This window comes from Ailuropoda melanoleuca, chromosome 13 (assembly GCF_002007445.2).
Source record: "Ailuropoda melanoleuca isolate Jingjing chromosome 13, ASM200744v2, whole genome shotgun sequence".
In the NCBI taxonomy this organism is placed as follows: Eukaryota; Metazoa; Chordata; class Mammalia; order Carnivora; family Ursidae; genus Ailuropoda; species Ailuropoda melanoleuca.
This window is the reverse complement of record NC_048230.1, coordinates 74,625,346-74,650,321: the sequence shown is the minus strand read 5'-3', so window position 1 is coordinate 74,650,321 and position 24,976 is coordinate 74,625,346. Positions and strand designations below refer to the sequence as shown.

The following is a 24,976-nucleotide window of genomic DNA, read 5'->3' as shown; positions in this document are numbered from 1 at the left end:
AGACATCATCTTTCCCACAGTGGCTACTTGTGGGATCCCTCTCCCTCAACTTTGGTCCAGTGGCCCCATTCTCTCCTCTGCAACCTCCAAATAAATTAGTTCCTCTGAGATTTCTGCAGAAAATTCCTTGGATATACTTGGACATAGCTCATCCTTGTTGGGATGGCATCCACTTCGCAAGGATGACTCCAACCTCCGCATGGCTCTTAGGCTATAAGTCCACCTTGTGTGCCCGGCCCTGTGCCAGGCAGTAAATGAAGACAGCCCCAGACCCCAAGGAGCTCAGGGTCTGGGGGACAGAGACAAGGAAATGGGCAAGGAGAAATAGATGCAGGGGACAGTAACCAGGCTTTGGGTTAGGAAGGACCCCTTGACAAAGACGCACCAAAGCCTAGGTCTGCAGTAGGAAGAGGGGCTCACCAGTTTGCCATTTTCTTGCCCGAGAGGACCCTGATGTCCACACTGAAGCCTACCCTCCGTGTTCAGAGTCTGGCTGCTCGAAGAGTAGCCTTCCCTGACCCCTCTCTCATTTAGGGCTCAAGCCACCTCCAAGTCCTCACCAAGCCCTGTCAGGCTGTACATTCTGTGTCGTCCTGTCTCTGGGATCTCTGGGGCTTTCTAGCTTTCTCTTCTTCCTTTTCAGGACTCCTTTACCATGGTTAGAACTGCGTCTCCATAATTTCCCCATCCTCAGGATCCACATTTTGTTTTGGAATCTCGAATTGTGCTCCTGGTTCAAGAGGGAAGTCTAGATCTCCCTGTCCACCCCGATTCTTCCCCAAATCTTCCCTAAGAGAAGAGACAGCCAAAATGGCCCCAAGCTGTGACAGGACGCCTTGCTTTCTGCCCCCCGCCCCGGCTCATGTAGCAGGAGGATCAGGAAATTCTGTGCTGCGGGGGTGGGGGGGCTGCTGCTGGTGGCACCCATGGTGACCCCATTTACTCATCCACAGAGGGAGGGGTTGACGTCTCTCCAGCCTGCCCACACTGGAGCCCCCAGCATGACCAAAGCCGTCTATGTCTATATTAGATCTGGTACCCCAAGANGTCTCCATAATTTCCCCATCCTCAGGATCCACATTTTGTTTTGGAATCTCGAATTGTGCTCCTGGTTCAAGAGGGAAGTCTAGATCTCCCTGTCCACCCCGATTCTTCCCCAAATCTTCCCTAAGAGAAGAGACAGCCAAAATGGCCCCAAGCTGTGATAGGACGCCTTGCTTTCTGCCCCCCGCCCCGGCTCATGTAGCAGGAGGATCAGGAAATTCTGTGCTGCGGGGGTGGGGGGGCTGCTGCTGGTGGCACCCATGGTGACCCCATTTACTCATCCACAGAGGGAGGGGTTGACGTCTCTCCAGCCTGCCCACACTGGAGCCCCCAGCATGACCAAAGCCGTCTATGTCTATATTAGATCTGGTACCCCAAGATGAGATTTCATGTGCAAGCGATGTCAGGCTGTGCTCCGAGGGGGAAATCAGTAAATGGATGAAAGGAGCAAGACAGGAGAAGGCAGGAAGCAGGGGACACACACACATAAATGTCCGCAGCAGCATTTTTGGTACCGTCTCAAAACTAGGAGCCACCCTAATGTTCAGCAACGGTAGAATCAATGAAAAAGGTGTTATAGTCACACAATCAGCTGCTAGTTAGTGATGAAAGTAATGGAACTAAAGCCACACACAAAGGCTGATCGCATTTCACAAACTGTGAAAAATATTTGCAACTCACACTCCAGACAAAAGGTGAATCTCTCTCATATATAAAGNCAGCATGACCAAAGCCGTCTATGTCTATATTAGATCTGGTACCCCAAGATGAGATTTCATGTGCAAGCGATGTCAGGCTGTGCTCCGAGGGGGAAATCAGTAAATGGATGAAAGGAGCAAGACAGGAGAAGGCAGGAAGCAGGGGACACACACACATAAATGTCCGCAGCAGCATTTTTGGTACCGTCTCAAAACTAGGAGCCACCCTAATGTTCAGCAACGGTAGAATCAATGAAAAAGGTGTTATAGTCACACAATCAGCTGCTAGTTAGTGATGAAAGTAACGGAACTAAAGCCACACACAAAGGCTGATCACATTTCACAAACTGTGAAAAATATTTGCAACTCACACTCCAGACAAAAGGTGAATCTCTCTCATATATAAAGAGTTCCTTCAAGTTGTTACGAGAAAGACCAACAGCTCAGTAGAAACATGATTCAGGGAACAGGAAATACAAATGGCTCTTAAATGTTTGAACAGTTATTCAAGCTCACTGCTGGGAGAAATGGAAGGTAAGACTGACTTTCACCTTCAGACAAGCCCATCACGGTTTGAGAGCTGTGTTGGTAAGGTTGTGGGCAAAGGGGAACTCGAGTTGCTGGTGCAACTGTAAACTGGCACAAATTGAAGGGCAGTTTAAATGGATCTGCTCAAATCATAAAAACACATATCTTTTGACCCTGGAATCCCATTTGCAGGAAACCACCTCACAGATGAGTTTGTGCTTAAAATTATCCATCACAGCCTGGTTTGCAATAGCAGAAGGGCTGGAAACCATGTATATGCCTAAGGGGGGACCATACAAATGAGTGGCAGCATTCAACTATAAAAAATGGTGGGGACGCACACCCACTGGAATAACTAAAATTTAAAAAGATTGACAACACTAAGTGCTGGAGAGGAGGGGGAGGCACAGGAACTCTCCTACATGGCTGATGGGAATGCAAAATGGCACAGTCGCTGTGGAAACTAGTTTCTTTCTAACTTAAATATGCCCTTGGCATATGACCCTGCCCTTCTACTTCTGGGTCTTCACAGATGAGAAATGAGAAATGAAAACACAGATTCATTCAAAAACTTCACAGCAATTTTGTAGCATGTAGGAGAGTCTCATGCTGGGAAAGAACCCAGATGCCTAGCTGGTGAGTAGAGAAAGAGTGCTTCCCTCAGCTCATGGAATATCCTCCGCACTACAAAAGAACAAATTACGGATCAGGAAACAATGTCAATGAATCTCAAAAACATAGAGGGAAGAAAGCCAGACACAAAGAATCCATGCTTTACGGTAACATTGATATGAAGTTCTGGAATAGGCAAAACGAATGTACAGACGCAAAGCAGATCAATGGTTGCCTGGGGCTGGAAGTGGGAGAGAGTGACTGGGAAGGGGGCACAGGGGAACTTTTTGGGGGCAATGGAAATTGCAGCCAGCATCCACCTTGTCAGTGCAGGTGAATGAATGAAGACTAGAGGTCTTATTGCCTGCAGGAATGGCTGGACTGGACCTGCCAAGAAACCTTCAGGAGCACAATCCCACTACCTTACAAGTAGTTAATCAGTGCTACCCTGAGGAAATTATTACTGGATGTACCTAATGAAACCTCTAGCATAAAGAACAAATATACTTTTCAGACTCCAAGTTTCTTGAGAAGAAAAAGACCTCCCAGGGGACCAAAGTGGTACCAGGGCACCTGCTAACATGACCTCCTGGGCCTCCAATCAATGGCACCCACCTTCTCAGGACAGCCCTGCCCCAAATTTTGCCCCTAAAACCCTCCACTTGCAAGCCATTGGGGAGTCTGGGACTTTAGAGCATTAGTTCCCCATTCTTCTGCATGGTGCTATACCAGTAAATAGCTTCTCTTCCTTCATCGCAAAAGCTCAGTGTCAGTTTTATTGGCCTGCTGCCTGTCGGGGTGGGGGGGGGCAAACTCTCTCATCTGGTTTGGTTACAGAACGTTGTATCTGGATTATGGTGGTGATTACAGAGGCCTATGAATTTATCAGAGTCATCTAACTGGACACTTAGAACAGGTGCACTTCATTTTTTTTAAAAGATTTGCGTTGGTTGGGGGATGTGCGTTGAGAGGACAGAAAAGAGAGGGATGATCCCTTAACATCTTATACTTTTGATGTTTGAATCAGACCAACATAGGGTTTCCCTCGCTGCTGGAACTCTTCCTAAGGGAACCTTCGCATTTGTTCTCAAAAACTAGTAGATTTGCTTAAAAGCTAATGTCCCTCCTGGGGCACCTGAGGGGCTCATTCGGTGGAGCGACTGACTCTTGGTTTCAACTCAGGTCATGATGTCCGGTGGTGAGATTCAGCCCAGGCTCCCCGCTCAGCGAGGAGTCCCCTTGAGATTGTCTCTCCCTCTCATTCCTCCCCTGAGCAACCCCTCAAACAAACAAACAAACAAACAAACAAACAAACAAAATCTTAAAAAAAAAGTTAACATCTCCCGCTATCAGAATACTGGCTTACTCGCTCTCCGAATTATTAAGTACACAACAAACCTTTAAAAGAAACAGATGCTGCCAAAGCAGAAAGAATCCTCTACCCCTGGGAGTCTGTGGCTTTGTGTAGTTGTTCCCTCGGGCCACCACCCGGGACATGGGCTGTCCCCGTCCCACCCCCGCGCGGCCGCCTCTCCTTCCCCGGGCACCAAGCCCGCCGGACCGCGGCTCCCCCGGCTCCCTCGGCTCCCCCGACCCGTCTGCGCGCCGCGGGCACAGGAGCTGGCGGCTACCGCGACGCCGAGCTGAGCCCCGAACCGCCGCCGCACCTGCCGCTCGCGGGCGCCCGCCTCCCTTCTCTTAGGGGCACTTCCACCGGGTTCCGGCCAGGGTCCCTCCGGGCAGGATTGGTGAGCAGGCGGGGACAGAGGTCCGCCGAGGGGACCGCGGACGGGGGGCGCTCCCTGCGCAGACCCGAGCAGCAACAGGCGTCCCCCAGTCCTGGTCTCTCCCTCACCTACCCCCAGTGGCCCTCGCCGGCCCTTGCGGGGGCCCCGCCCCATCCCCACTCCGCCCCCGCTCCGCCCCCGCGGGGACAGGGCGCCGAGACCTGCCAGGAGGCTCCGCGCGGGCCGCTCCCCGAGGGGCCGCGCGGATTCCGCCCGCCCCGCTCCTACCCTTAGACGGCCGCTCCGGCTCCCAGAGGGCGCGCAGCTGGGGCCGGCGGCCAGGGGCGAGCGGACGGGCTGCGGCGCTCCGTGCGGGGTGGCGCGGGAGGGTCGGGAGGCGGCGGGCCGGCTGCTCTGGGCGTGGGTCGGCCTGGTGGATCCAGCCCGGGCGGAGCCGGGAGCCGCGGCGTGGAGGCCGAGGCGCTCGCAGCGATGGGCCGGGGGTCTCCGAGAGCTCGAGGGTCGCGGGCGTGGCTGCTGGTGCTGCTGCTCCTGAGGCTACCTTTGCCGGTGCGGGGGGCCGAGGCGTTTCAAGGTGAGTGGGACGTGCCCCGCGGGGCAGGCGAGGTCGCTGTCTGGGATGGAGGGCCTGAACCGCCCCCACTCCCTCCCCCCAACCCCCACCACGGTGGCCGGGATGACAGGCAGGGTCTCCGCAGGAGCTGCCCAGGGACGCTCGGCTGTACTTGGGCTGGCCTTGCGGCCCAGACTGACACACTCTGCCGAGCTGCCACAGTGGCAATGGCAAAGCAGTGGGGGTGGGGGGGGTCCCCTTTGAGCAGCTGCCCAGGTTCCCAAACCCCTCTGCCAGAATTCTCCGCCTTGGCCACCCCCAGACCCCGTCCACCAGTGTGGACTTTCCTGCACCTCCAGCCCTGAGGCGGAGCCCGCTGGTTCCCAGGAGTCCCTGCTGTGCCCTCAGATGAGAGGACCAGGGGCAGCCTCATGCAGCCCGNGGGCTGGCCTTGCGGCCCAGACTGACACACTCTGCCGAGCTGCCACAGTGGCAATGGCAAAGCAGTGGGGGTGGGGGGGGGTCCCCTTTGAGCAGCTGCCCAGGTTCCCAAACCCCTCTGCCAGAATTCTCCGCCTTGACCACCCCCAGACCCCGTCCGCCAGTGTGGACTTTCCTGCACCTCCAGCCCTGAGGCGGAGCCCGCTGGTTCCTAGGAGTCCCTGCTGTGCCCTCAGATGAGAGGACCAGGGGCGGCCTCATGCAGCCCACGGGCTCATCCCCTATCCCAGGGCCTTGGGGCGGTGCCTGTGTGTTGTTGATACTGTTGCCTTGTTTGGTGAGGTAGAGAAGGCTGCTTCAGACAGAAGGGTCCCTGGAAGGTAACCTCCACAACCCTGGTGCAGTGCGTAGGAGGACTGGCCGAGTCCTGTACCCTGTATGGGAAGTGCCCTGTGGGGGGACTGAGGACACTGGACCCGGGGAAGGAGGCAGGAATGGCCAGCTGGACTGGGCAGCTTGGGGACTCGGGGTTCCAGAGCACTGTCCGGGAGTACCCAATAGGGATAGGGTCCTGTTCTGTTCTGGGGCCTCTGGGGGTGGGATGACAGCCCTCATGCCTTGGGGGATGGCTGCTCCCTCCTCCTCAGCCTGGGGTCAGGAGAGGGGGATCTGACCCCTGGGAAGAGTGGACAGAGGCTTTGTGCTTCCCAACACCACATTGGCTCCCTAACCCTCATCATCACAGCTCCATCTCTGCCCCCCCTCCCTCCTTAGGGGTGCCATGAAGAGAACCCCAACCCGCAAGCACACGTGCACGTGCACGCAGACACACCCTCCCCTTTCTACCTGGGAGGCCTAGGGGCAGCAAGAGGTAGTTCTCCAAACCCAGTTTAAGTCCTCTCTGGTTGCCCCCCATGTCCCCCTCCTCCCAGATTCACTCCGATCCCTCCCCCACCATGGCAACTCGCTCATCCAAACCAGGAGGGCTTCCTGGGGGAAGGGGACTCCTAGAGCTGCTGCTATTCTGGGTCTTTGTTGATGGGGTCTGGGGGAGAGGATGGAGGAAGAGAAAGTACTTTGGGTAGACTGGCAAGAGCTGGAACACTTCGCAGTCAGCCATCTCAGCGTGGGGTCAGGGCTGGGTGGGTGCTGGGGAGCTGTCAGTTCTGGGAGCTGGGCTGGCTTCCCCAGGGATTGTGTCAGACAGGGAGGGCTGCCTTCAGGCTCTGGGCTGCCTGGGGCCTGGCTCCTGCAGGGCGGTTGTGGCAAGAGCTGCTGGGACCCACTGTGGGGTGGGGGGCTGGGAGCATTCCAAGGGAGCATTCCAGAGCCTTCTGAGTAATGCTTGGCTCTGGTATTCCTCCAGAGCCCCCTTAAGCAGGCCTGCCCTGGGAGCACTCAGGCTCTGTCCCCCAGGCCTCCCCACCTTGAAAGATCCTGGGAAGGGGCCTCTGAGCTGGGGTCCCTGGAAGTCCCACTTCCAGCATGAAGCGCCCAAGGGGAGGTCTGGGCAAGGTAGGCCTCCCCAGACATCTGGCTGTTGTTTTTCTCGGATGGCGGAGACATCTTTCTTCACAGATCTCTCACCCCAAAAGCATCTGTTGCCCAGTCTAAAAATACCCAAGGCTGCCTCCTCTTTCCTTTCCCTTCTGCACTGGGGGCCTTGGTCTCTTCCTTGTGACCTCTGACCCCCAAGCCTCCCCCAGGTCAGTGGGGCTCCCACTTCCTCAGCTGAGCTATCCTTCCCAGGCTCCTCTGTCTCTCTTCTGCCACCTCCGTGGTGGCTTCTCGGTTCCAAGGATGCCCCACAGGTGGCCACCCTTCTCCAGGCTCCACCTTTGAGTGTTGAAGACGCAGTCTCCTGTTCCACCCAACTGATGTCCTGTAAACTCGTCCCTCGGTCGTCCCCCCCCATGCTCCCCCTAATCTTTTGCTCTGTCTTCCCCCCAGGAAAACACTCCGGAGAGCCAGTCACCCTGCACTGGGTCCTGGATGGAAGAGCCCGGCGCGCAGGCACCCTGGAGGAGCCGGTCAGTGCCAGCACATGCTTCCCTCCGCAGGGGCCCAGGGTCTCCCAGCCCCTTCCGCCCTCCTCATTCAGCGTGGCAGTTGGGCTGGGGTCCTTTCAGCCCCTTCCTGGAGGGTTGGCAGGTGGGGGTGGGGAGATCTGGCTCACATGAGCCTTCACACATGGAAGTCATTTTCAGGCTTCCTCCCCCCACCTCCCCCTGCTTCTTCCCTTCCAGAATTATCCAGGCCACCCCCACCCCACCAAGCAGAGGTGGGGCCAGAATTTGTGCAGCCTGAAACTTTTCAGGGGCCTCTTGAAGAAAATACCAAAATGCCTTCCTTTTGCAAAATTTACCAGAACATGTTACCCTGTGGACACATGGCCGTTCCCTCCAGGAAAACGTCAGCCTCCCTGGCTCATCAGCATCCACTTATGGCCAGGGGGCACTGGTCACTCTCTTAGTGTCCCCCAAATGCACGTGATTTTGCTTCTCCAGGATGCTCTGCCCCAGCTTCCTGCCAACACCCTTCCCTCACACTTCCAAAATGACTGTGTCCCCATCTATATGTGTCACACAGCTGTACTGCAAACCAGGCGGCCAGTGCCCTTGGTATCCCCATTTCACAGAGGGGCAAACTGAAGCACAGAGGGGTTGGAGAAAGTGCCCAAGGTCACACAGCCTAAGACCAGAAGCCCAGAAGCCCAGAAGCCTGACGCCCACTAAGTCCAAAAGACTTGTAACTGTTGACCAATGTCCCCCTAGGTCTAGAGAGCCCTCTTCATCCTGAATTTTCAGGCAAGAGAGAACAACCCACTATCTAAGCCAGCAAGGAGAAAAGCAGAAGGACACTGTCATGAGGCTAGGAGGCCCCCATAGGCCCAGCAGCTTTTAACCTCGGACCTTCACTGGGTCCCCCAGACCCTCAGGGGCCCCCATTCAAGCTGGCCCAAGCTTTGAGTTGGTTGTCCTGGACATCACTGGCATAGGGGAAGGCTAGGCACATGCTGGGGTCACACTGACTGTGGTCCTCCCTCCCAGTCCGGCCTGCGCTGTGACGTGGAAGGGCACCCCAGAGGGCACTGTTTTCCTCTGCCTCCAGGAAGCCTGCCAAGATGAGGACAGCAGACAGAGTTGAGGCAGGGAGTCCTGTCCAAGAGGCATTAAATACCCATATTTCAGGTTAGGGATGGGGTGCAGAGTGAATAGCAGGGCTACCAAGAGGGCAGGAAGCAAGGACAGCAGGGGTGAAGATTGAGGGCTGGGGTTGAGGTAGGAGGAAGCTTTCCATCTGGGGCAGCTGTCTGTCCTTGGTGCAAACCTTTCTCCAATAATGTAAATGGCATTCCAGCCACGTGAGCTCATGCTTGGGGCCTTGGGGAGGTCTCTTGGCTGGGGTGGGGGAGTTGTCTGCTCCCCACCTGCAGAGAAAAGGCTCCCAAAAGAATCTGAGCCCCTTGGCCTGGTGCCCAGCCCAATGCATGGTGGGATAAAAGGGAAGGGCCAGCAAGGGTGGGGGCCAGCAGCTCTCCACGATGCTCCTGGGCCGGCTCCAACGCCGGGCCCCCAGCCAGGCAGAGTGGACAAGGCGGGGCAGTGGGGTATTCCCACAGGGTGGGAGAGGCAAAGAGGCTATGGGGAAGGAGAGGCTGGCCTGGGCCCGCCCTCCTGACATCTAGCCGAGCTGTTTTCCTCTTGGCCTGGAATGGGGGGGGTTAATGTTTACTTCATGGAGTCAGTGAAGCAGGTGTGGGGCAGGCCTTCGGGAGGCCAGGGAAATTTTTGGTTCAGAATTGGAGGAGGAGGAAGTAAAGTCTGAATTCTATAGGGAGTGGGGAGCAGCAAGATACAGAAACAAGTGGTTGTAAGGACGCCTGAGGCTGCCTACCCAACGCTCCTTTACCAATGTCTTCAGCACCCCACTGTCCTCCCCGCCTAGAGGAAGGCTTCTGGATGTGAAACAGGAGGGAGGGCCAGAGGAGGGGCCCAGTAACCTTGTGTAAGGCAGGATACCTTCCTGGGACCTCCTGCCTCATCTCTCTGGAGGATGTGGTGTTCACTTCGCAGGCTGTGTCAGATGCCTGTTGTCAGAACCAAAAGCATCCCGAGTTTGGGAACATACATGCCTGCAAGTTCTCACCCCCACACCCATCCACACCTCCGGTGGCAAGTGGGGAGCCTGCTGCCCCCTGCTGCTAGTGCTCTCCCTCAGGAGCCAGCTCCCCATCCCACCCGCTCCCTCAGCCCTGCTCTCCTTGCCCAGGTCTCGAAGCTAGACACGGCACTGGTGGCCTTGAAGGCTGCAGGGCAGGAGCTTCTGCTGGAGCTGGAGAAGAACCAGTGAGTACCAGGCCGGGGAGGAGGCTGGCAGCCAAGAACAGCCCCCCCTCTCCAGGGGGGAATCGGTGTGGGGGGCACTGAGGGCAACACACGAGGGAGGCTGGATGGGGCGAGGGCCCCAGAGGCAGTTGGTACAGGTGACAGGAAGAGTCATGCGAGCCCATGACCGGCTCCCTCAAGGCTGAAGTAGGCTGCTGAGGCTGGGTCAGCCCTGCTGTGGGGCACACCTCTCATTCCAGCTCCAGGAGCACCTTGTTAGCTTCCTGCCAGAAATGAGTGAGCATCACCCTGTGGGTGCTTAAAGGGTGTGCTGAGTCAAAAAAGAATCCAAGATGGATTCCAAAATTGAGTAGGAACTCTGGGCTGAGGGACAGCAGGGACAAAGGTGCGTTGGCTACCAAGTCAAGATACATTCAGGGGGCGGCGGTCTGCCTGGCTTGCCTGGAGGGTCTCCATCTGCGGGAAGGGAGCAGCAGGAAATGAAATTGGGGAGTCCCAGTAGGGCCAGATCACAGAGGCCATTTTAAGGCTGAGTGTCCAGAATGGTGCAAAGCCAAAGATTCTGAGCTGGTGAATGAGCAGGCAGAACTGGGCTGGGTGGGGTGGGTATCCAAGATGGAGCTTGGGGTCTGGAAACCATCCAGATGGAATTACCAACAGCTATCATTCATTGATTGCTTGCTTCATTGGAGGCACTGTTCCAAGCACTCTACACATGTTGACTTCTTCCCCATGGAGCCAGATGGATCAGGAACACATTCTAGTTCCACCACATCTAACCACAGTTCCTCTGGGGTTCAACATCCCCGCAGATGAAAGGGAGTGACCGCATTGCCTACTTTTCCGTTTGAGTGTGTTGTGTGTACTGGGGAAGCCAATCTAGAGAAGGTGGAGGAAAGACCAGGAGGTGGAGAAGCAGGCATCACAGGTCTTTGGGTTGGTCTGGCAGTAAAGAGGTCAAGGCAAGATGGGGGTCAAGGATTTTCTTTACAGAAGAGAAATTGACCCATGGTTGATTTGCTTTGGTGGGAAGGACCCTGGAGAGATGGAGAAGGAAGGTGGAATCATTACTGGAGTGGGGTCTGAAGAAGGTGGGGATGGGGATTCCTGCTCAGGAGAGCAGGCAGGAGCAGCTGTGAGCAGGTGGGGATTCTCTTTTCTCTGGAAGCATGGGGTGAGCATCACCATAGGACAGGTGGGGAGATATGAGGAGTTAGGGGCCAGAGAAGGTCTGAAGGATCTTGGGGGTGGGAAAGAGGATGACAGAGGGTTGACCAGATGCCCAACTTGGCTGAGCAGCAGGTAGGGCCACCTAGGGAGGTCACTGCACTTCCTTAGCTCCAGGTCCCACCTCCTCACCAGTGTCTCCTGAACCTTCCCTCCTGCCCCTCCCCAGACCTGTGGACCCAGCTGCCAGCCGCAGGTCCCACAGGGACCACAAACTCTTTCCCCATTCCTTCTCCTCCTTGGTGCTTCCCACACTCCCACTTCCCACACCTCAGCCATCACCAAGTCTCCTTCCTCCCCTCCACCTTTCTTCCTCTAGCCCAGGGTTTTTCTGATCTGAGCAACACACGGTGGCTCCTGTCCCTTCCCTAAGATACATGTGGGTGCTTCTTCAGTGCTAGCCCTATGTCTCACTCACAGAGCTGCTCCATTAGCATTCAGGGAGGAAGGCTGGAGGGCATCCTGGAAGAGGCCGTGCTGAATTAGGTAACTTCTACAACACCCCCTCCCAGCAGGCTGCTGGTCCCAGGATACACAGAAACTCACTATAGCCCAGATGGGCAGCCCGTGGTGCTGGTCCCCAACTGCACGGTGAGATACTTCCATGGGCTCTGAGGACAGGGTCAGGGTGCTGGGGGGTGCACTCCCTGAAGACCTCTCCACCATTCCTTCCCCATTCTCCTCCTGTTCTTAAGGAGAGGCTGGAGCCAGCCTCCCACCATGTCCTCTCTCTCTCTCTGGTCCCTCCCAGTTCAGCCCTGGCTGAGCTTTGGGGCTGGGTCCCTTGCTCTCCAGGACCACTGCCACTACCACGGGCATGTGAGGGGCTTCCCTGACTCCTGGGTGGTCTTCAGCACCTGCTCTGGGATGAGGTGAGGAGTTCTGGGGGAGGGGGCTGGGGCTGGGGCTGGGCCAAGAGTCCCCTCACACCCCCCCTCCCCTGCACTCCTCTGCACCCCAGGGGCCTGATCACACTGGGCAGGAATGCCAGTTATTATGTGCATCCTCGGTCAACTGGGGACTCTGAGGACTTCATCACTCACAGAATGTTCCGGATTGGGCAGCTGCTCAGCTGGAAAGGGGCCTGTGGCCACAGGGATGCCAGGAACAAAGGGGACATGGCCAGCCTTTCTCGTGACACTCAGATCAAGGTCAGGGGCACAGATAAGAGTGGGACTGGGAATGTGGAATCCATAGTCCTCCAAATCACAAGGAATAGGAATACACAGCTGCAGTTCCGGGCCTCCGATCCTGAAATTTTTATTTGGAGGCTGAAGAAACAAGTTCTAGCAATTTTTAAAGTTAACTTTGTGCTTCCTGGGAATTGGGGTTAGTGGTCAGGACTGAAGCCCAACAGCCTGCCACTGAGGGTCACCATTGCCTCTCCCCAGGAGAGGCGGGAGGTCCGCAGGAGCCCGAAGTTCCTGGAGCTGTACATAGTGGCTGACCACACGCTGGTGAGCCAGAGGCCCCAGGGGGCTGGCGGGGTGGGATGGGGCCAGTTCAGCCTGTCACACCCCCTTATGTCTGCATTTCCAGTTCTTGACCCAGCACCGGAACTTGAACCACACCAAACAGCGCCTCCTGGAAGTGGCCAACTATGTGGACCAGGTTGGGGTTGGTGGAAAGAGAGCCCTAATTGGGGGGGGGGGGGGACTGCCATATGGGCTGGCAAGTCCTAGGGGAGTGTGGCAGGCTTGGAGATGAGGCCAGGGAACGGAGAAGAGAGGGCGCCCCCTCGAAGGAGCACCGGTGCTGTGGCACCTCTTGTCCTCACCCCCGTCCCGTCCGCAGATTCTCAGGACTCTGGACATTCAGGTGGCCCTGACCGGCCTGGAAGTGTGGACAGAGCAGGACCAGAGCCGCGTCACGCCGGACGCGAACGCCACGCTCTGGGCCTTCCTGCGCTGGCGCCGGGGGCTGTGGGCACGGCGGCCCCACGACTCGGCGCAGCTGCTCACGTGGGTGCCTCCGCCGACCCCGCGGGGCCCCTGCCGGCCGCCTAGAATCCTGGCCCTGCCGGGTCACACTGCGTTCTGCCTTCAGGGGCCGCGCCTTCCAGGGCGCCACCGTGGGCCTGGCGCCCATCGAGGGCATGTGTCGCGCCGAGAGCTCGGGCGGCGTGAGCACGGTGAGCTTCACCCCCTCCCCACACACACACTCGGGACGGGAGCAGGACGCAGGGAAGGGGTGCGGGGAGGAGGCGTCCCCTCAGCCCGCCGTGACCGTCCCCACTCCCTCTCAGGACCACTCAGAGCTCCCCATTGGCGCGGCGGCCACCATGGCCCACGAGATAGGTCACAGCCTTGGCCTCAGTCACGACCCTGACGGCTGCTGCGTGGAGGCGGCGGCCGAGCCCGGCGGCTGCGTCATGGCCGCGGCCACGGGGTACGGACACTGCTCGCGTAGGGGCGGCGGGGGAGGCTCCGCTGGACCCGGGGGCCTTCCTCGGCGGCCCTTTCTTTGGGAGAAAAGGTTATCCCTCGATTTCCTCTTCGGTAAAATGGGGATATGATCAAAGCACCGCCCCGAGAGTTCTTTATGACGCTTAAAAAGAGGAAACGCAGAAAAAGCGGATTATCAAAAGAATGAAGATAATTTTTAGAACATTCTAGCAAGGATTCTCTAACCCCGGGAGTAGCAGCGCTAGGTCGCGATTCGGCCTCGAGTCCTGGGCTGCCTGGTCCTGGCGTGACGCGCTCCCGCCTCGGGCTCGCAGTGTGACTTTGTGCGGGTTACTTGCCCTCTTTGGGCCCTGCATCTAGAGGATCCGGGCCGCCGGTCGCTTAGGCGGTGTGCGCGCGCCCAGGGGCTGTGGGAGGAGATCGGAGAGGAGAGGGGGGCCGAGGGTGGCGGTCCCCGCGCGCCCGACGCCCTTCCCCGCCCGTAGGCGCCCGTTCCCGCGAGTGTTCAGCGCCTGCAGCCGGCGCCAGCTGCGCGCCTTCTTCCGCAAAGGGGGCGGGGCGTGCCTTTCCAACGCGCCCGACTCCAGGCTCCTCGTGCCCCGGGCGCGCTGCGGCAACGGCCTCGTGGAGGACGGCGAGGACTGTGATTGCGGCGCCAGCCAGGTCAGGTCCGCGCTCCCGCTCCCCCCCCCCCGGGGGCCCGAGTGGCGGCCCGCCCGCCCCCTCCCCCGAGGTCTGGGGCGCGGCTCCTCACCGGGTCCCACATCCCCTTTTCGGCTCCAGGAGTGCCCGGACGCCTGCTGCCTCGCCCACAACTGCTCGCTGCGTGCGGGGGCCCAGTGCACCCACGGAGACTGCTGCGCGCGCTGCCTGGTGAGGGCGTGGGAGGCTCGGGGTGAGGGTTAGGGGGCGCTTGCGAGCCGGCCTGGGGGTCTTGGCTGACTGGAGCGCTCGGGTCCCCCTGCGGGTGCTGGCTGTGCTCCGCGCGGGGCCCGTCTGGCCCTCCAGCCTCTGAGCCGCGCTATTGGCGTGGGTCTCTCGCTGTCTATTGTCCCTCTGTGCCTCGGCCACCCTCCCTCCACCTGGTCACCTGCGTAGCTGAAGCCAGCTGGCGTGCCGTGCCGCCGAGCCGTGGGCGACTGTGACCTTCCGGAGTTCTGCACGGGCGCCTCCCCTTACTGCCCCCCGGACATTTACCTACTGGACGGTTCGCCGTGTGCCAGCGGCCGGGGCTACTGCTGGGATGGCGCGTGTCCTACACTCGAGCAGCAGTGCCAGCAGCTCTGGGGGCCTGGTGAGACTACCCGAGCACCCCGGCCCATCCTCCGGTCTGCGCTGTTTTCTACTCCAGGGAAGATGGGCGGGGGAGTGCCGGGGGGTGGGTACTGAAGCCAGCGCGGTCTCGCCCATGCTTCCTCAGGCTCCAGCCCAGCCCCAGAGGCCTGTTTCCAGACCGTGAACTCCGCGGGAGACGCTCACGGGAACTGCGGCGAGGACGGCAAGGGTGGCTTCGTGCCTTGTGCGCAAAGGTGGGCGAGGAAGCTGGGTAGCGCGTTGGCGCTAGGACACTTCTCGCTGTTTGAGCACCCTACACCTTCCTCCCCAGGGATGCGCAGTGCGGGAAGCTGCAGTGCCTGGGCGGGGAGCCGCGCCCACGCCCACCGCACATGGTGCCTGTGGACTCCACGGTTGGACTAGGAGGCCAGGAGGTGACCTGCAGGGGAGTCTTCCTGCTGCCCGGGGTCCAGCTGGACGTGCTCAACTTGGGCCTGGTAGAGCCAGGCACCCAGTGTGGACCTAGCATGGTGAGCCCTGCACCCCCAGCCCCTCCCTAATGCTTGAGTCCTACCAGTGGGAGCGTCCCTCCCCCTCACTGCCCAGTTGCACACACTGCCCATAGGTGTGCCAGGACAGGCGCTGCCGAAACACTACCTTCTGGGAGCTGGAGCAATGCCTGGCAGCCTGCCATGGCCATGGGGTGAGTGGCGAGAAAGGGGATGGGGGGTGGTCTCGGGGTTCCTGATCCCATGGGATCCTCCTTTTCTCTTCTCCTCTGTAGGTTTGCAACAGTAACCAAAACTGCCACTGCGCTCCAGGCTGGGCTCCGCCTTCCTGCGACAAGCCAGGGTTTGGTGGCAGTGTGGACAGTGGCCCTATGCAGCCTGAAAGTGTGTCCATGGGGGACAAGTGGGGAGGGGCTGGGGTGGTGCGCCTGCTAAGGACTCAGCCTTACCCTGTTGTCCACAGACCACAAGGCCTCCCTGCTGGCAGTGGTCCTTAGCTTTCTGCTGCCTCTGCTCCCGGGGGCTGGCCTGGCCTGGTGCTGCTGCGGGCAGCCGGGATCCCATCTCCAGCAATGGCTCTGGGGCTCGAGGAGGGATGCCACATGCAGTCGGTAGGCTCTGAGCCCACTCCTGTGGTTCCTGCTCTGCAGAACTTGGCTGGGCCTGGGGGAGCTGGGGTGGGGTCCCTGGCTACACAGAGGTGGGCAGAGGCGGTGGAAAGGAGCCTTGAGCTGGAGGCCACAATGGGTGCGTGTGGATTTCCATGCGGCCCTCAACCCCTCCTGGTTGCTGCGGCTCAGCCCCTCTTGACCTCCTCTTCTGTCTCTCCCACCAGGGGGCCGCCTCAGCCTAGACTGCCTTTGTTCTACGGCTCATCCTGCGGTTCTTGCTCCACTGTGCCCTTCAAGACTCTCCTCGCCTCTCATGACTTGTCAGCCTTTTCCCACTTCCTCTGCCTAAATCTCTTCTGTACACCTTTCAAGTCCTCAAGTGCTGGGCCCAGCACATCCTTTCACTCCACACCGCTGCTTAGCTATGGGGCTGGCTGCCCTTGTGCCAAGGGCCTGCCCCTCACCCAGTTGATCACTTGGGTGCTGGGCAAGGGAGGCCCCCTATGGCACATCTGACACAGCCTGGCCTTGGGGGTGCTCCAGACAAGCTGCGGGAATGGACAGGGTTTGGGCTAGAGATTGGGGCAGAAGGCAGCTCGGACAGGGGGAGGGCACCAGCTAGGTCCCAGGTTCTGAGAGGACTTTGACAGGATGAGCAGTGATTGCAGGTCTATGGGGGAGGAGCAAGGTGCCCAGAGTTTGGTGTGTCTAAGGGGGCCGGGCGGGGTGGGGGGCAACCGCATATCACCACTATGGCAGAATCTTGAGGGCAGTGGAGACTGTTTCACAGAGATAGCAAAGGACGTGGCAAGGCTCTAGGAGATGGGACGTGGGCCGCCAGGCGTGGCTGGGAGTCATCGAGGGCAGCAGGGCCACCAATGGCAAGGGGCACAGGTATAGCTGCTACTGGGAGGAAGTCCACCCATCTTTGGAACCTGAGAGATGCCAATATCCGGAGGGTGCCTGGATGCTGGGGTGATGGCAGAGCTTGAGAGAAATGTCAGGGCTAGAGAGAAGTGCCTGTGGCCCTGGGAGGGCAGGAGTTGGACCTGGAGGCTGGAACGCAGGGGCTTCTCCCAGGAGGGAGCAGGAAGGGAACTGGAGGCAGTGACATGGACCAGAAGGGTAGAGACTCATTCAAGGCAGAACTCAGGTCGGGCATGCCTTCTCGGGACCACTGCGCCAACCTCCTGCTGTCTTATCGCACTGCTCAGGCCCAAAGACGGCCCAAACAGGGACCGCCCCCCCAGCAGTGTTCACCCCCTGGAGTTGGGCCCAGCAGCCACTGGAAAGCCTCGGCGCCTGGGTGAGTGAGGCACAGGAGGAGATGGGGAGGGAAGCAAAGGATGGGCTCTTGCCATCTGCTTCCTTCCAGATGGGCCCACCTCCTTTCCATGGAGCATCCAGTCACCTCGAGACCCCTGTCCCCACCCTGCCCCAGGGGCTCCTGACTGTGGTCACAATATGTGTCCTCCACCCATTGCTGCAGACCTGGAGAGCTCTGCCAGAGCCCAGGAGCCACCTTGAGAAGCCTCTGCCCTGTGGCGCTGCCTGCAACCCCAAGGTAGGGGGGCCTCCCCACCTCATCCACCCTCCTCTGCTGCCCCTCATATGCCTCCCCCTACTCTGAGGTTTCTGAGCTTGGGTTATTATGCCCATGAGATATGACCTTGTGGAAAAGCTGTTGTCACGGAGACCAGATGCTGGAAGCCCCAAGGGTGGGAGAGAGAGAAGTTGTATCTCTTCCTGGGTCACTGGTCCTCACTGAGGGAGGAAAGAGGGTCCCAGCCCTCAGGGGTGACCCCTCCTCTCATTTTCAGCAGGTCAAGTCCAAAAGCCAAGATCCTGTCTCTGGTGAGAGGGAGCTCCCGAGAGGATACTTACAGACCGTCGACTGCTGACAGCCGCTCCAGGGACTCAGTCTCCCAGGGGCAAAGCCAGAGCCAGACCTCCTGCACTTTGGCAGCCTGCAAGTTTCTCCCCTGAGTTGAGCTTGCCCCATCCACTCCAGAACCCCAGAGCCTTATCAGAAGGTGCCCAATGCTGTCCCCATTCCTTAGGACTAGGGGATCCTGTTAGGGTACATACTCCAGCCCAAGAATCTATCAGTTCAAGGAGCAAAGGCTCCGTAGTCACTGGCCTCCTGTCACCAGGGGAGGCTGGGTCATGATGGGCATCAGGACAGGCGTCTGTCCGGGGAGCCTGGGTGTGTCTGCTGCATGTAGTCTACCCAGACCCAGCTCTGTAGAGACCAGTGACTGCCGGGCCTGAAGCCAGTTCTGGGGGCCCTACATTTCAGATGGAGTCCACTTCCCTGGAGCCTGGCCCCAGCAAAAACAAAAAAANGTAGTCTACCCAGACCCAGCTCTGTAGAGACCAGTGACTGCCGGGCCTGAAGCCAGTTCTGGGGGCCCTACACTTCAGATGGAGTCCACTTCCCTGGAGCCTGGCCCCAGCAAAAACAAAAACAAAAACAAAAAAAACCCAGACAAAATCCTTGGGACCCCCTTCCCTCCCTTTTCCTGCCTTGTCTTGTCCCTCAGACGCTTCCTCAGCCTCACCCCTATTCTTGGTCCTCCACTTGAGGTTTTGGAGGAGTGTGGGGTCTGCTGTAGCCCCCTCACTTTGGACACTACTCAGCCTCTCCTCCATCCCATGGGAGGGGACAGTGGGAGCTGTTTTAAAAAGGACACCAAAGTGGAAGTCAGAAGAAAGACACGCTGCCTTTGAGCCTCTGTGAGTCTCCCTGAAGGTCTCAAGGGGTGCTAGCTGGTGGGTGGAGCCTCAGATGGCAGCCAGGGCCCCAAATGCACCTGGGGATGGTGTTACCTAGCTTGCATGACACCTTTGCCCCATCTCTTTTGCCTCCCTCGGAGATTCTGGGAAGCCATTTATTCTCTCCCCATGCTTCGTGAAAGAATTGCTGGGTGACCTCTATCAGTCAGCTGTTGCTATATAACNTGCCTCCCTCGGAGATTCTGGGAAGCCATTTATTCTCTCCCCATGCTTCGTGAAAGAATTGCTGGGTGACCTTCTCTATCAGTCAGCTGTTGCTATATAACGAAACCATCCCCAAAACACAGTCGCTTAAAACAGCTAATTCTGTGAATGGGCAAATTAGGTTTAACTCAGCAGGTGGTTCAGCTGGGCTCCTGGGTTGGCAATCAGCTGCTGGTCAGGTGGGCAGTTCTGCTTCTGGGTTTGGCTGGCTGTTGACCAGAGTGATGAGGACAAATGGGCTATGCACCCATTTTCCAATAGACTAGCTCAGGCTGACTCACATGACAGCTGGGGAGGGTCTGAGAGAGCAGGACCAGGATTAGGGCAAGGCACGTGATGCACTTATCTTAAGTGCAAAAAAAGAGCAATCAAGATACGTGATAGTTTAATGCAATATTTTAAAAGATCAAAATCAATGCCAAAAAACCCAACGAGGAACAAAATATCAGAATTTTAACTAAAGACCAGATCAGTGACAGTGTCCTGCCAAGCCACACTGGAACCTGAGGCAGAAGGAAGAATTCATAATAGTGCTTCTGTCTCACCTGTCCCAGCCCTGCCAGAAAGCAAGGGGAAGCTTGCAAGGCCTCTGGAAGATTCTACAACTGGCACATTTTACTTCCATAATGCTCCGTTGGCACAAGCAAGTCACAGGGCTAGCCCATCTTCCAGGGATTGGGAGACAAACTACCTCAATGGGAAGAGCAGCAGAATCATGTTTCAGAGGGCATGAAGACTTGGGGGAATTCTGACAACTAACCGTTCCTGCCATGGGCAGCAGAGAAGAGGCAGCCCCAGGTTGGGGCTGGCGTCCACTCCATCAACCCCAGAGGTTGATGAGACAGTTTTCTAAAGCTGCCTTCTGTCTCTCTCTCTCCATATATGATTTATTTATTTGAGAGAGAGAGAGAGCAAGCAGGGGGAGAGGGAGAATCTCAAGCAGACTCCCCCCTGAGCTTAGAGCCAGATGTGGGGCTCTGTCTCAGGACCCAGAGATCATGACCTGAACTGAGAACAAGAGTAGGACATTCAACCAAATGAGCCACCCCGGCACCCCAAGCTGCCTTCTGTCTTAATTGTACCCATGAGATTTTGATTTATAACGATGACCTGAGTACTGCCATGGAGAGATGAATGCCACTGAAAGTTTTTATTACTTACAGTTCCCAAGAGAAGGGGTCATGTCATGCCATGCAGGCCCACATGGGGAAGCACGAGGTTCAGTCAGCAGGCAGAAGCAGGAGTGATGGGAGAGAGCCTGTACTAAGGTTTCTGCAGGCAAGGCAAGGCAGGGCAAGATAAAGGGCTCAGGACTGACCAGCTGGGGGGTATAGGGGTGGTCTCTAATGGTCTGGTACCTGGCGCTGTGGTGATGCAGGGCAAATATAGGCTTGGTAAGGTTGGGGTATGGGGTTGGTCGGTCTGCATATGAAAGACATATTCATAGGCAAATTTTCGTGAACTCTAGGAATTAGGGTTAGAGGCAGTCTCTACTGCAGCCACCAAGCTCCCTGCCCCCCCTCCCCTGCCAAACCAAGATGTCAAACCATCATAAAATACAGAAAATAAAGAACATGATTAATACATCTCTCACTCTTCGGGGGGGGTAGGTGTCTGGATCCCATGGGACTCCCACTTACATTGCATGTCTTAAAGTACTTAAAATTGCATGATAAAACATTGCAAGATAAAAATTGATCAAAAATTGGGTATGTCATGAAAACAGTACTTTGAGGAAAATTTATAGCCACAGTATTTTTTATTCAAAGAGAACTGAAAATCAGTGGGATAAAGTCCATGTTAAGTTAGAAGCCCAGGACCAGATGATTTCACTGACGAATTCTACCAAACATTTAAAGAAGTATTAATGCCAGTCCTTTTCAAACTCTTCCAACAAATTCAAAGAGGAGGGAACACTCCCAAACTCATGTTAGGAAACCAGCATTGCCCTGATACCAAAGCCAGACAAGGACAATACAAGAAAACTACAAACCGGTATCCCTGATGAATACAGATGCACAAATTCTCAAGCAAATATTAGCACAGTGAATTCAATAGCACATTAGAAGGATCACACACCATGATCAGGTGGGATTTATCCCTGAGATTCGAGGTTGGCTTAACATATGCAAATCTATAAATGTGACACACCACATTAATAGAAAGAAAAAATCATATGATCATTTTAATAGATGCAGGACAAGCATTTGACCAAATACCACATCCTTTCATGATAAAAACTCCAAAAAACTGGATGTAGGAGGAATATACCTCAAAGTAACAAAGGCCAGATAATTATAAACCCACAGCTGACATCTTTGTTTGCGGATGACATTTTATTTCTTATTTCTTATTTTATTTTTTTAAAAGATTTTATTTTTAAGCAATCTGTACAACCAATGTGGGGCTTGAACTTACAACCGTGAGATCAAGACTCACATGCTCCAAATGAGCCAGCCAGGTGCTCCAATGACATGATTTTATATATAGGAAATCCTAAAAACTCCACCAAAAAATTTGGTGGTTACAGCATACAAAATCAACATACAAAAATCAGGTGTGTTTTTATTCACTGACAAATTATCTTTAAGAGAAATAAAAACGATCTCATATGCAATAGCATAAAACAATACTAACGAGTAAACTTAACCAAGGAGGTGAGAGACCTGTACACTGAAAACTACAAGACTTTGATGACAGAAATTGAAGATGACACAAATAAACGGTAAGATATTCTGTGCTCACAAACTGGAAGAATTAACATTGTTAAAGTGTCCATCCCACCCAAAGCCATCTACGGATTCAGTGCAATCCCTATCAAAATTCCAGTGGTACTTTTCCCAGAAATAGAACAGATCATCCTAAAATTCATGTGGAACCACAAAAGATCCCGAATAGCCAAAGCCATCCTGAGAAGGACAGATTAAGGAGAACACTGACATTTTTGTTAGCAGCTTTTCTTCAAGTCTGAAGTTGGTTAACAACAAAAAGTTAGAATTATAAAAGCAGGGAAAGAACAATGTTTCATAAAGTTAACAGTTTGGCATGGGAGAGACAAGGTCTCCTTACATTGGGGTGTGTGTGTGTGTGTGTGTGTGATTCCACCTAAGCACATTCGGGTGCTGGATTCAGTGGCTCCCCCACCTACCTGAAGGCAGGGCCTGGGGTGGAGACTCAGTGGGGTGGGGCGTCATTCCCGCTACAAAGGCTCCTCCCCATGGGAGTGGTCGTGTCATCACCGACACCTGGGTTCCCACCGCTCGGCTCAGGCGGTGCTGGGAGGGGGACACCTGTCCTGCTGGGATTCTGCTTTTCGCCGTCCTCTCCTGTTCGCTGCCTGCCCGGCATGGGCCTCTGCGTGGCGCCCGCGATGATGCTGCTGCTGCTTCTGGGTGAGTGGCCACCTCCTCCCCCAGGCCCCTGAGCTCTGGCCTCTCTATCCGATCTTCAGGGACAGAGTGAGGGGGCAAGAGGACGATCTGGGAAAAACCACAACCACAGTAAGGCGTACCGGCAAAAGGCCTGTATATGGGGTGTGCCGGTACCTGACAGCCCTGCAGCCCACCGGGCAGCCCGCCACTCCCCACCCCCAAGTCCTGTCTTCGTACCCCAGTCCCAGAAACTTTCTTTTTCCTATTGGGTCCCCTCTCCCACCTCTCTTACCCTTCCCCAGCCCCTACTCTCCATCTTCAGTCTTGAAGCTTCACACTCATTCCTTGGCGTCACGCATCTGCTGTTCCTTGCTTGGCTTCCCCTTCCCCAGCTGGGGCATTGTGGAGGGAGGGGTCACTTTACCGCGTGGAGCGGGTGGGGAGAATGGAATCGGACAAAGGTTTAAGGCAGACGAGATATTGGAGCTGAGATGTGGTGTTTTGAGGGTAAAGATGAGGCAAGGGTACTCCTGGCAGAGGGAAACCTGTAAGCAGAGGAGCAGAGGGACCGAGACCTTAGGTGACATTAAGTGCTGCTTGTGTGGCTGAAGCCTGGGCATGTGAGGGGCTTGGCTGGGAGAGAAGGGCAGAGTTTGTCTGCTGCTCCTGGCGTCCTGGAGGTGAGGGAAGGAGAGGAGACAGGAAGGGAGGGTTCCCCTCTCTCCTGTCTACCCTCTCCACATACTTACTCATCCTAAGCCCTTGGTATCTATTCATCTTGCTATTCAGCGAGAATCACTGTGGCTCCCGCCATCCAATCCAGGGATCCTGAAAGAGGGGGCCAGGGCCAGACGGGGACCCTGCTCCCAGACCTGAGGCAGGAGCCATCTCCTTCTACATACTCAGTGCGAAGGATGTGGGGCCAGGCTGGAGAACTTCCCCAAGACTGTGGTGCTCCCAGGGGCTGAGAGCACCGAGAGGGGCGGGGGTAGCCTGGTTTTGGTGACCCAGGTCCTAGGAAGGGGCTGCCAAGTCCCTTCCTCTGAGACCCTGGCCTGGCCCCCAGCAGAGTGCCAGCACCTATCATGGCTTCTTGGGCCTTGTGGCTCAGGACAGAGCCCTGTGGCCTGACGAGAGGGATTTCTCTGGAATCCACACCCTGGCAGCCAGGTCTAAATGGGCCCTCCAGTGCCCAGAGCCCTTTCAGGGAATCCCTCTTTTGCCTGACTAGTGGAGAGCGGAGGGGCCAGGGGAAGCCAGAGTCCAGGTGGTGCAACACGGGAGATGGGCAAGAAGGGAGCATCAGGAAGTGGAAGGGCAAGACGCCAGCGGTAAGGGGCAGAAGGAGGCGCATGAGAAGGTCTGGAAGGAGGGAGACCCAGAAACCAATAGATACACTCAAAGGATCTCTTTGGGCAGGGGAGGAGAAGAAAGGAAGAAAGCTCAGGTGTCCCAGCGCGTCAAAGATTGTCCTCAAAGGCATTTCGGATAAATATCCATTAGCCAAAGCCCCAAAAGCCTCGCTCTGTTTCCCGCGTCAGGTGGGACCTATGAGAGTGCAGGAGCCCCGCGGATGGTGTGGCCATTTTGCGGAAGGAGTGGTGCCTGGGGAGGATGGGCTTCAGTGTCTGGGGGAGGCCAGGCCGAGTCTTGGTGCGCCCCATCCACACGTGACGTGTTGCAGGACTCCCCAGAGCCGGTGGCCGCCCACCCCCGCGACAGAGGGCGCGTCAGTGCCAGTCGGTCACACCTCCGAGCCAGACTCTACTACGCTCCTCGGGTTCCGCGCGCCCCGCATCAGGCGAGGCCGGGGGACGCAGGTGAAGCGCACTGGTAGGGCTCACGGAGAACTGCAGCTGCCCGCCCCCCCACCAGGGTCCCCTAGCTCGGCCGGACGGAACCGATGCTTGGACGCGGCCGAGGCGTGCACGGAGGACGCACGGTGCCAGCGACTGCGCACCGAATACGTGGCTCAGTGCCTGGGGCGGGCTGCGCCCGGAGGCTGCCCCCGCGCCCGCTGCCGCCGCGCCCTGCGCCGTTTCTTCGCCCGCGGGCCGCCCGCGCTCACCCACGCGCTGCTGTTCTGCCCGTGCGCCAACGCCGCGTGCGCCGAGCGCCGGCGCCAGACCTTCGTGCCTGCCTGCGCCTTCTCCGGGCCCGGCCCGGCGCCCTCTTGCCTCGCACCTTTAGACGCCTGCGAGCACAGCCGGATCTGCCGGTGCGGGGCGGAGCTACCTGGGAAGGGGCGGAGGTGGGGCGGGGCTGGGTTGCAGATGCGAAAGGGCTGTGGGAGCCAGAGGGGTGGAGACTGGGAGGGGCGGGGCCTCCCGCTCACCCGCCTCCCGTCGCACCGTGCAGGCCCCGCCTCCTGGCCTTCCAGGCCTCCTGCGCGCCCGCCCCCAGCGCCCCAGATGGCTGCCTGCTGGATGAGGACCCCCGCTGCCTGCGGGCCTACGCGGGCCTCGTGGGTACGCACTGCCGGGATCCGGGCGCGGGCTGGGGCTCTCCCGGGGATGCCTCCCCCTGGGTGGGCCGACTACTCAGCCCTCGGGGTCCCCCCAGGCACCGCCGTCACTCCCAACTATGTGGACAACGCGAGCGCGCG

The 24,976-nt window shown here is 57.2% G+C and overlaps 2 protein-coding genes across 30 annotated transcripts in view; both read left to right on the top strand.

The window, feature by feature from the left end:
• The first annotated feature begins 4,485 nt into the window (after nucleotides 1-4,485).
• Nucleotides 4,486-18,345, top strand: ADAM33 (ADAM metallopeptidase domain 33). 24 transcript variants are annotated; one of them, XM_034639935.1, is made up of 22 exons: nucleotides 4,488-5,204; nucleotides 7,575-7,654; nucleotides 9,897-9,973; nucleotides 11,716-11,791; nucleotides 11,996-12,072; nucleotides 12,162-12,351; nucleotides 12,592-12,657; nucleotides 12,740-12,811; nucleotides 12,995-13,161; nucleotides 13,247-13,331; nucleotides 13,446-13,588; nucleotides 14,091-14,268; nucleotides 14,389-14,478; nucleotides 14,704-14,899; nucleotides 15,026-15,134; nucleotides 15,212-15,410; nucleotides 15,506-15,583; nucleotides 15,665-15,775; nucleotides 15,853-16,000; nucleotides 17,215-17,306; nucleotides 17,376-17,564; nucleotides 17,821-18,345. In XM_034639935.1, the coding sequence occupies exons 1-22, from the start codon at nucleotides 5,102-5,104 to the stop codon at nucleotides 17,899-17,901; spliced, it is 2,607 nt and encodes an 868-aa protein (XP_034495826.1). In that variant the 5' UTR covers nucleotides 4,488-5,101; the 3' UTR covers nucleotides 17,902-18,345. The 24 variants fall into 24 exon arrangements, 20 of the variants coding, with proteins under 20 accessions (XP_034495826.1, XP_034495834.1, XP_034495830.1 ...); XM_034639938.1 differs by having other exon boundaries at nucleotides 4,490-5,204; nucleotides 11,713-11,791; nucleotides 15,665-15,773; nucleotides 17,824-17,963; XM_034639937.1 differs by having other exon boundaries at nucleotides 4,491-5,204; nucleotides 11,713-11,791; nucleotides 15,665-15,773; nucleotides 17,821-17,964.
• A 3,987-nt stretch (nucleotides 18,346-22,332) lies between these two features.
• Nucleotides 22,333-24,976, top strand: part of GFRA4 (GDNF family receptor alpha 4) — a 7,999-nt gene continuing 5,355 nt past the window's right edge. For 5 of the 6 annotated variants that reach the window (XR_004619833.1, XR_004619835.1, XR_004619834.1 and 2 more), the window contains exons 1-2: nucleotides 23,715-24,589; nucleotides 24,730-24,839. Coding sequence is in view for 2 of the 6 variants with exons in the window: in XM_034641313.1 (XP_034497204.1) it covers nucleotides 23,724-24,589; nucleotides 24,730-24,839 (976 nt within the window). In the remaining 4 variants the exon portion in view is untranslated. Of the gene's footprint in view, nucleotides 22,393-23,714; nucleotides 24,590-24,729; nucleotides 24,840-24,976 lie in introns of those variants that run through there. The other variant, XM_034641314.1, reaches the window with a different exon arrangement.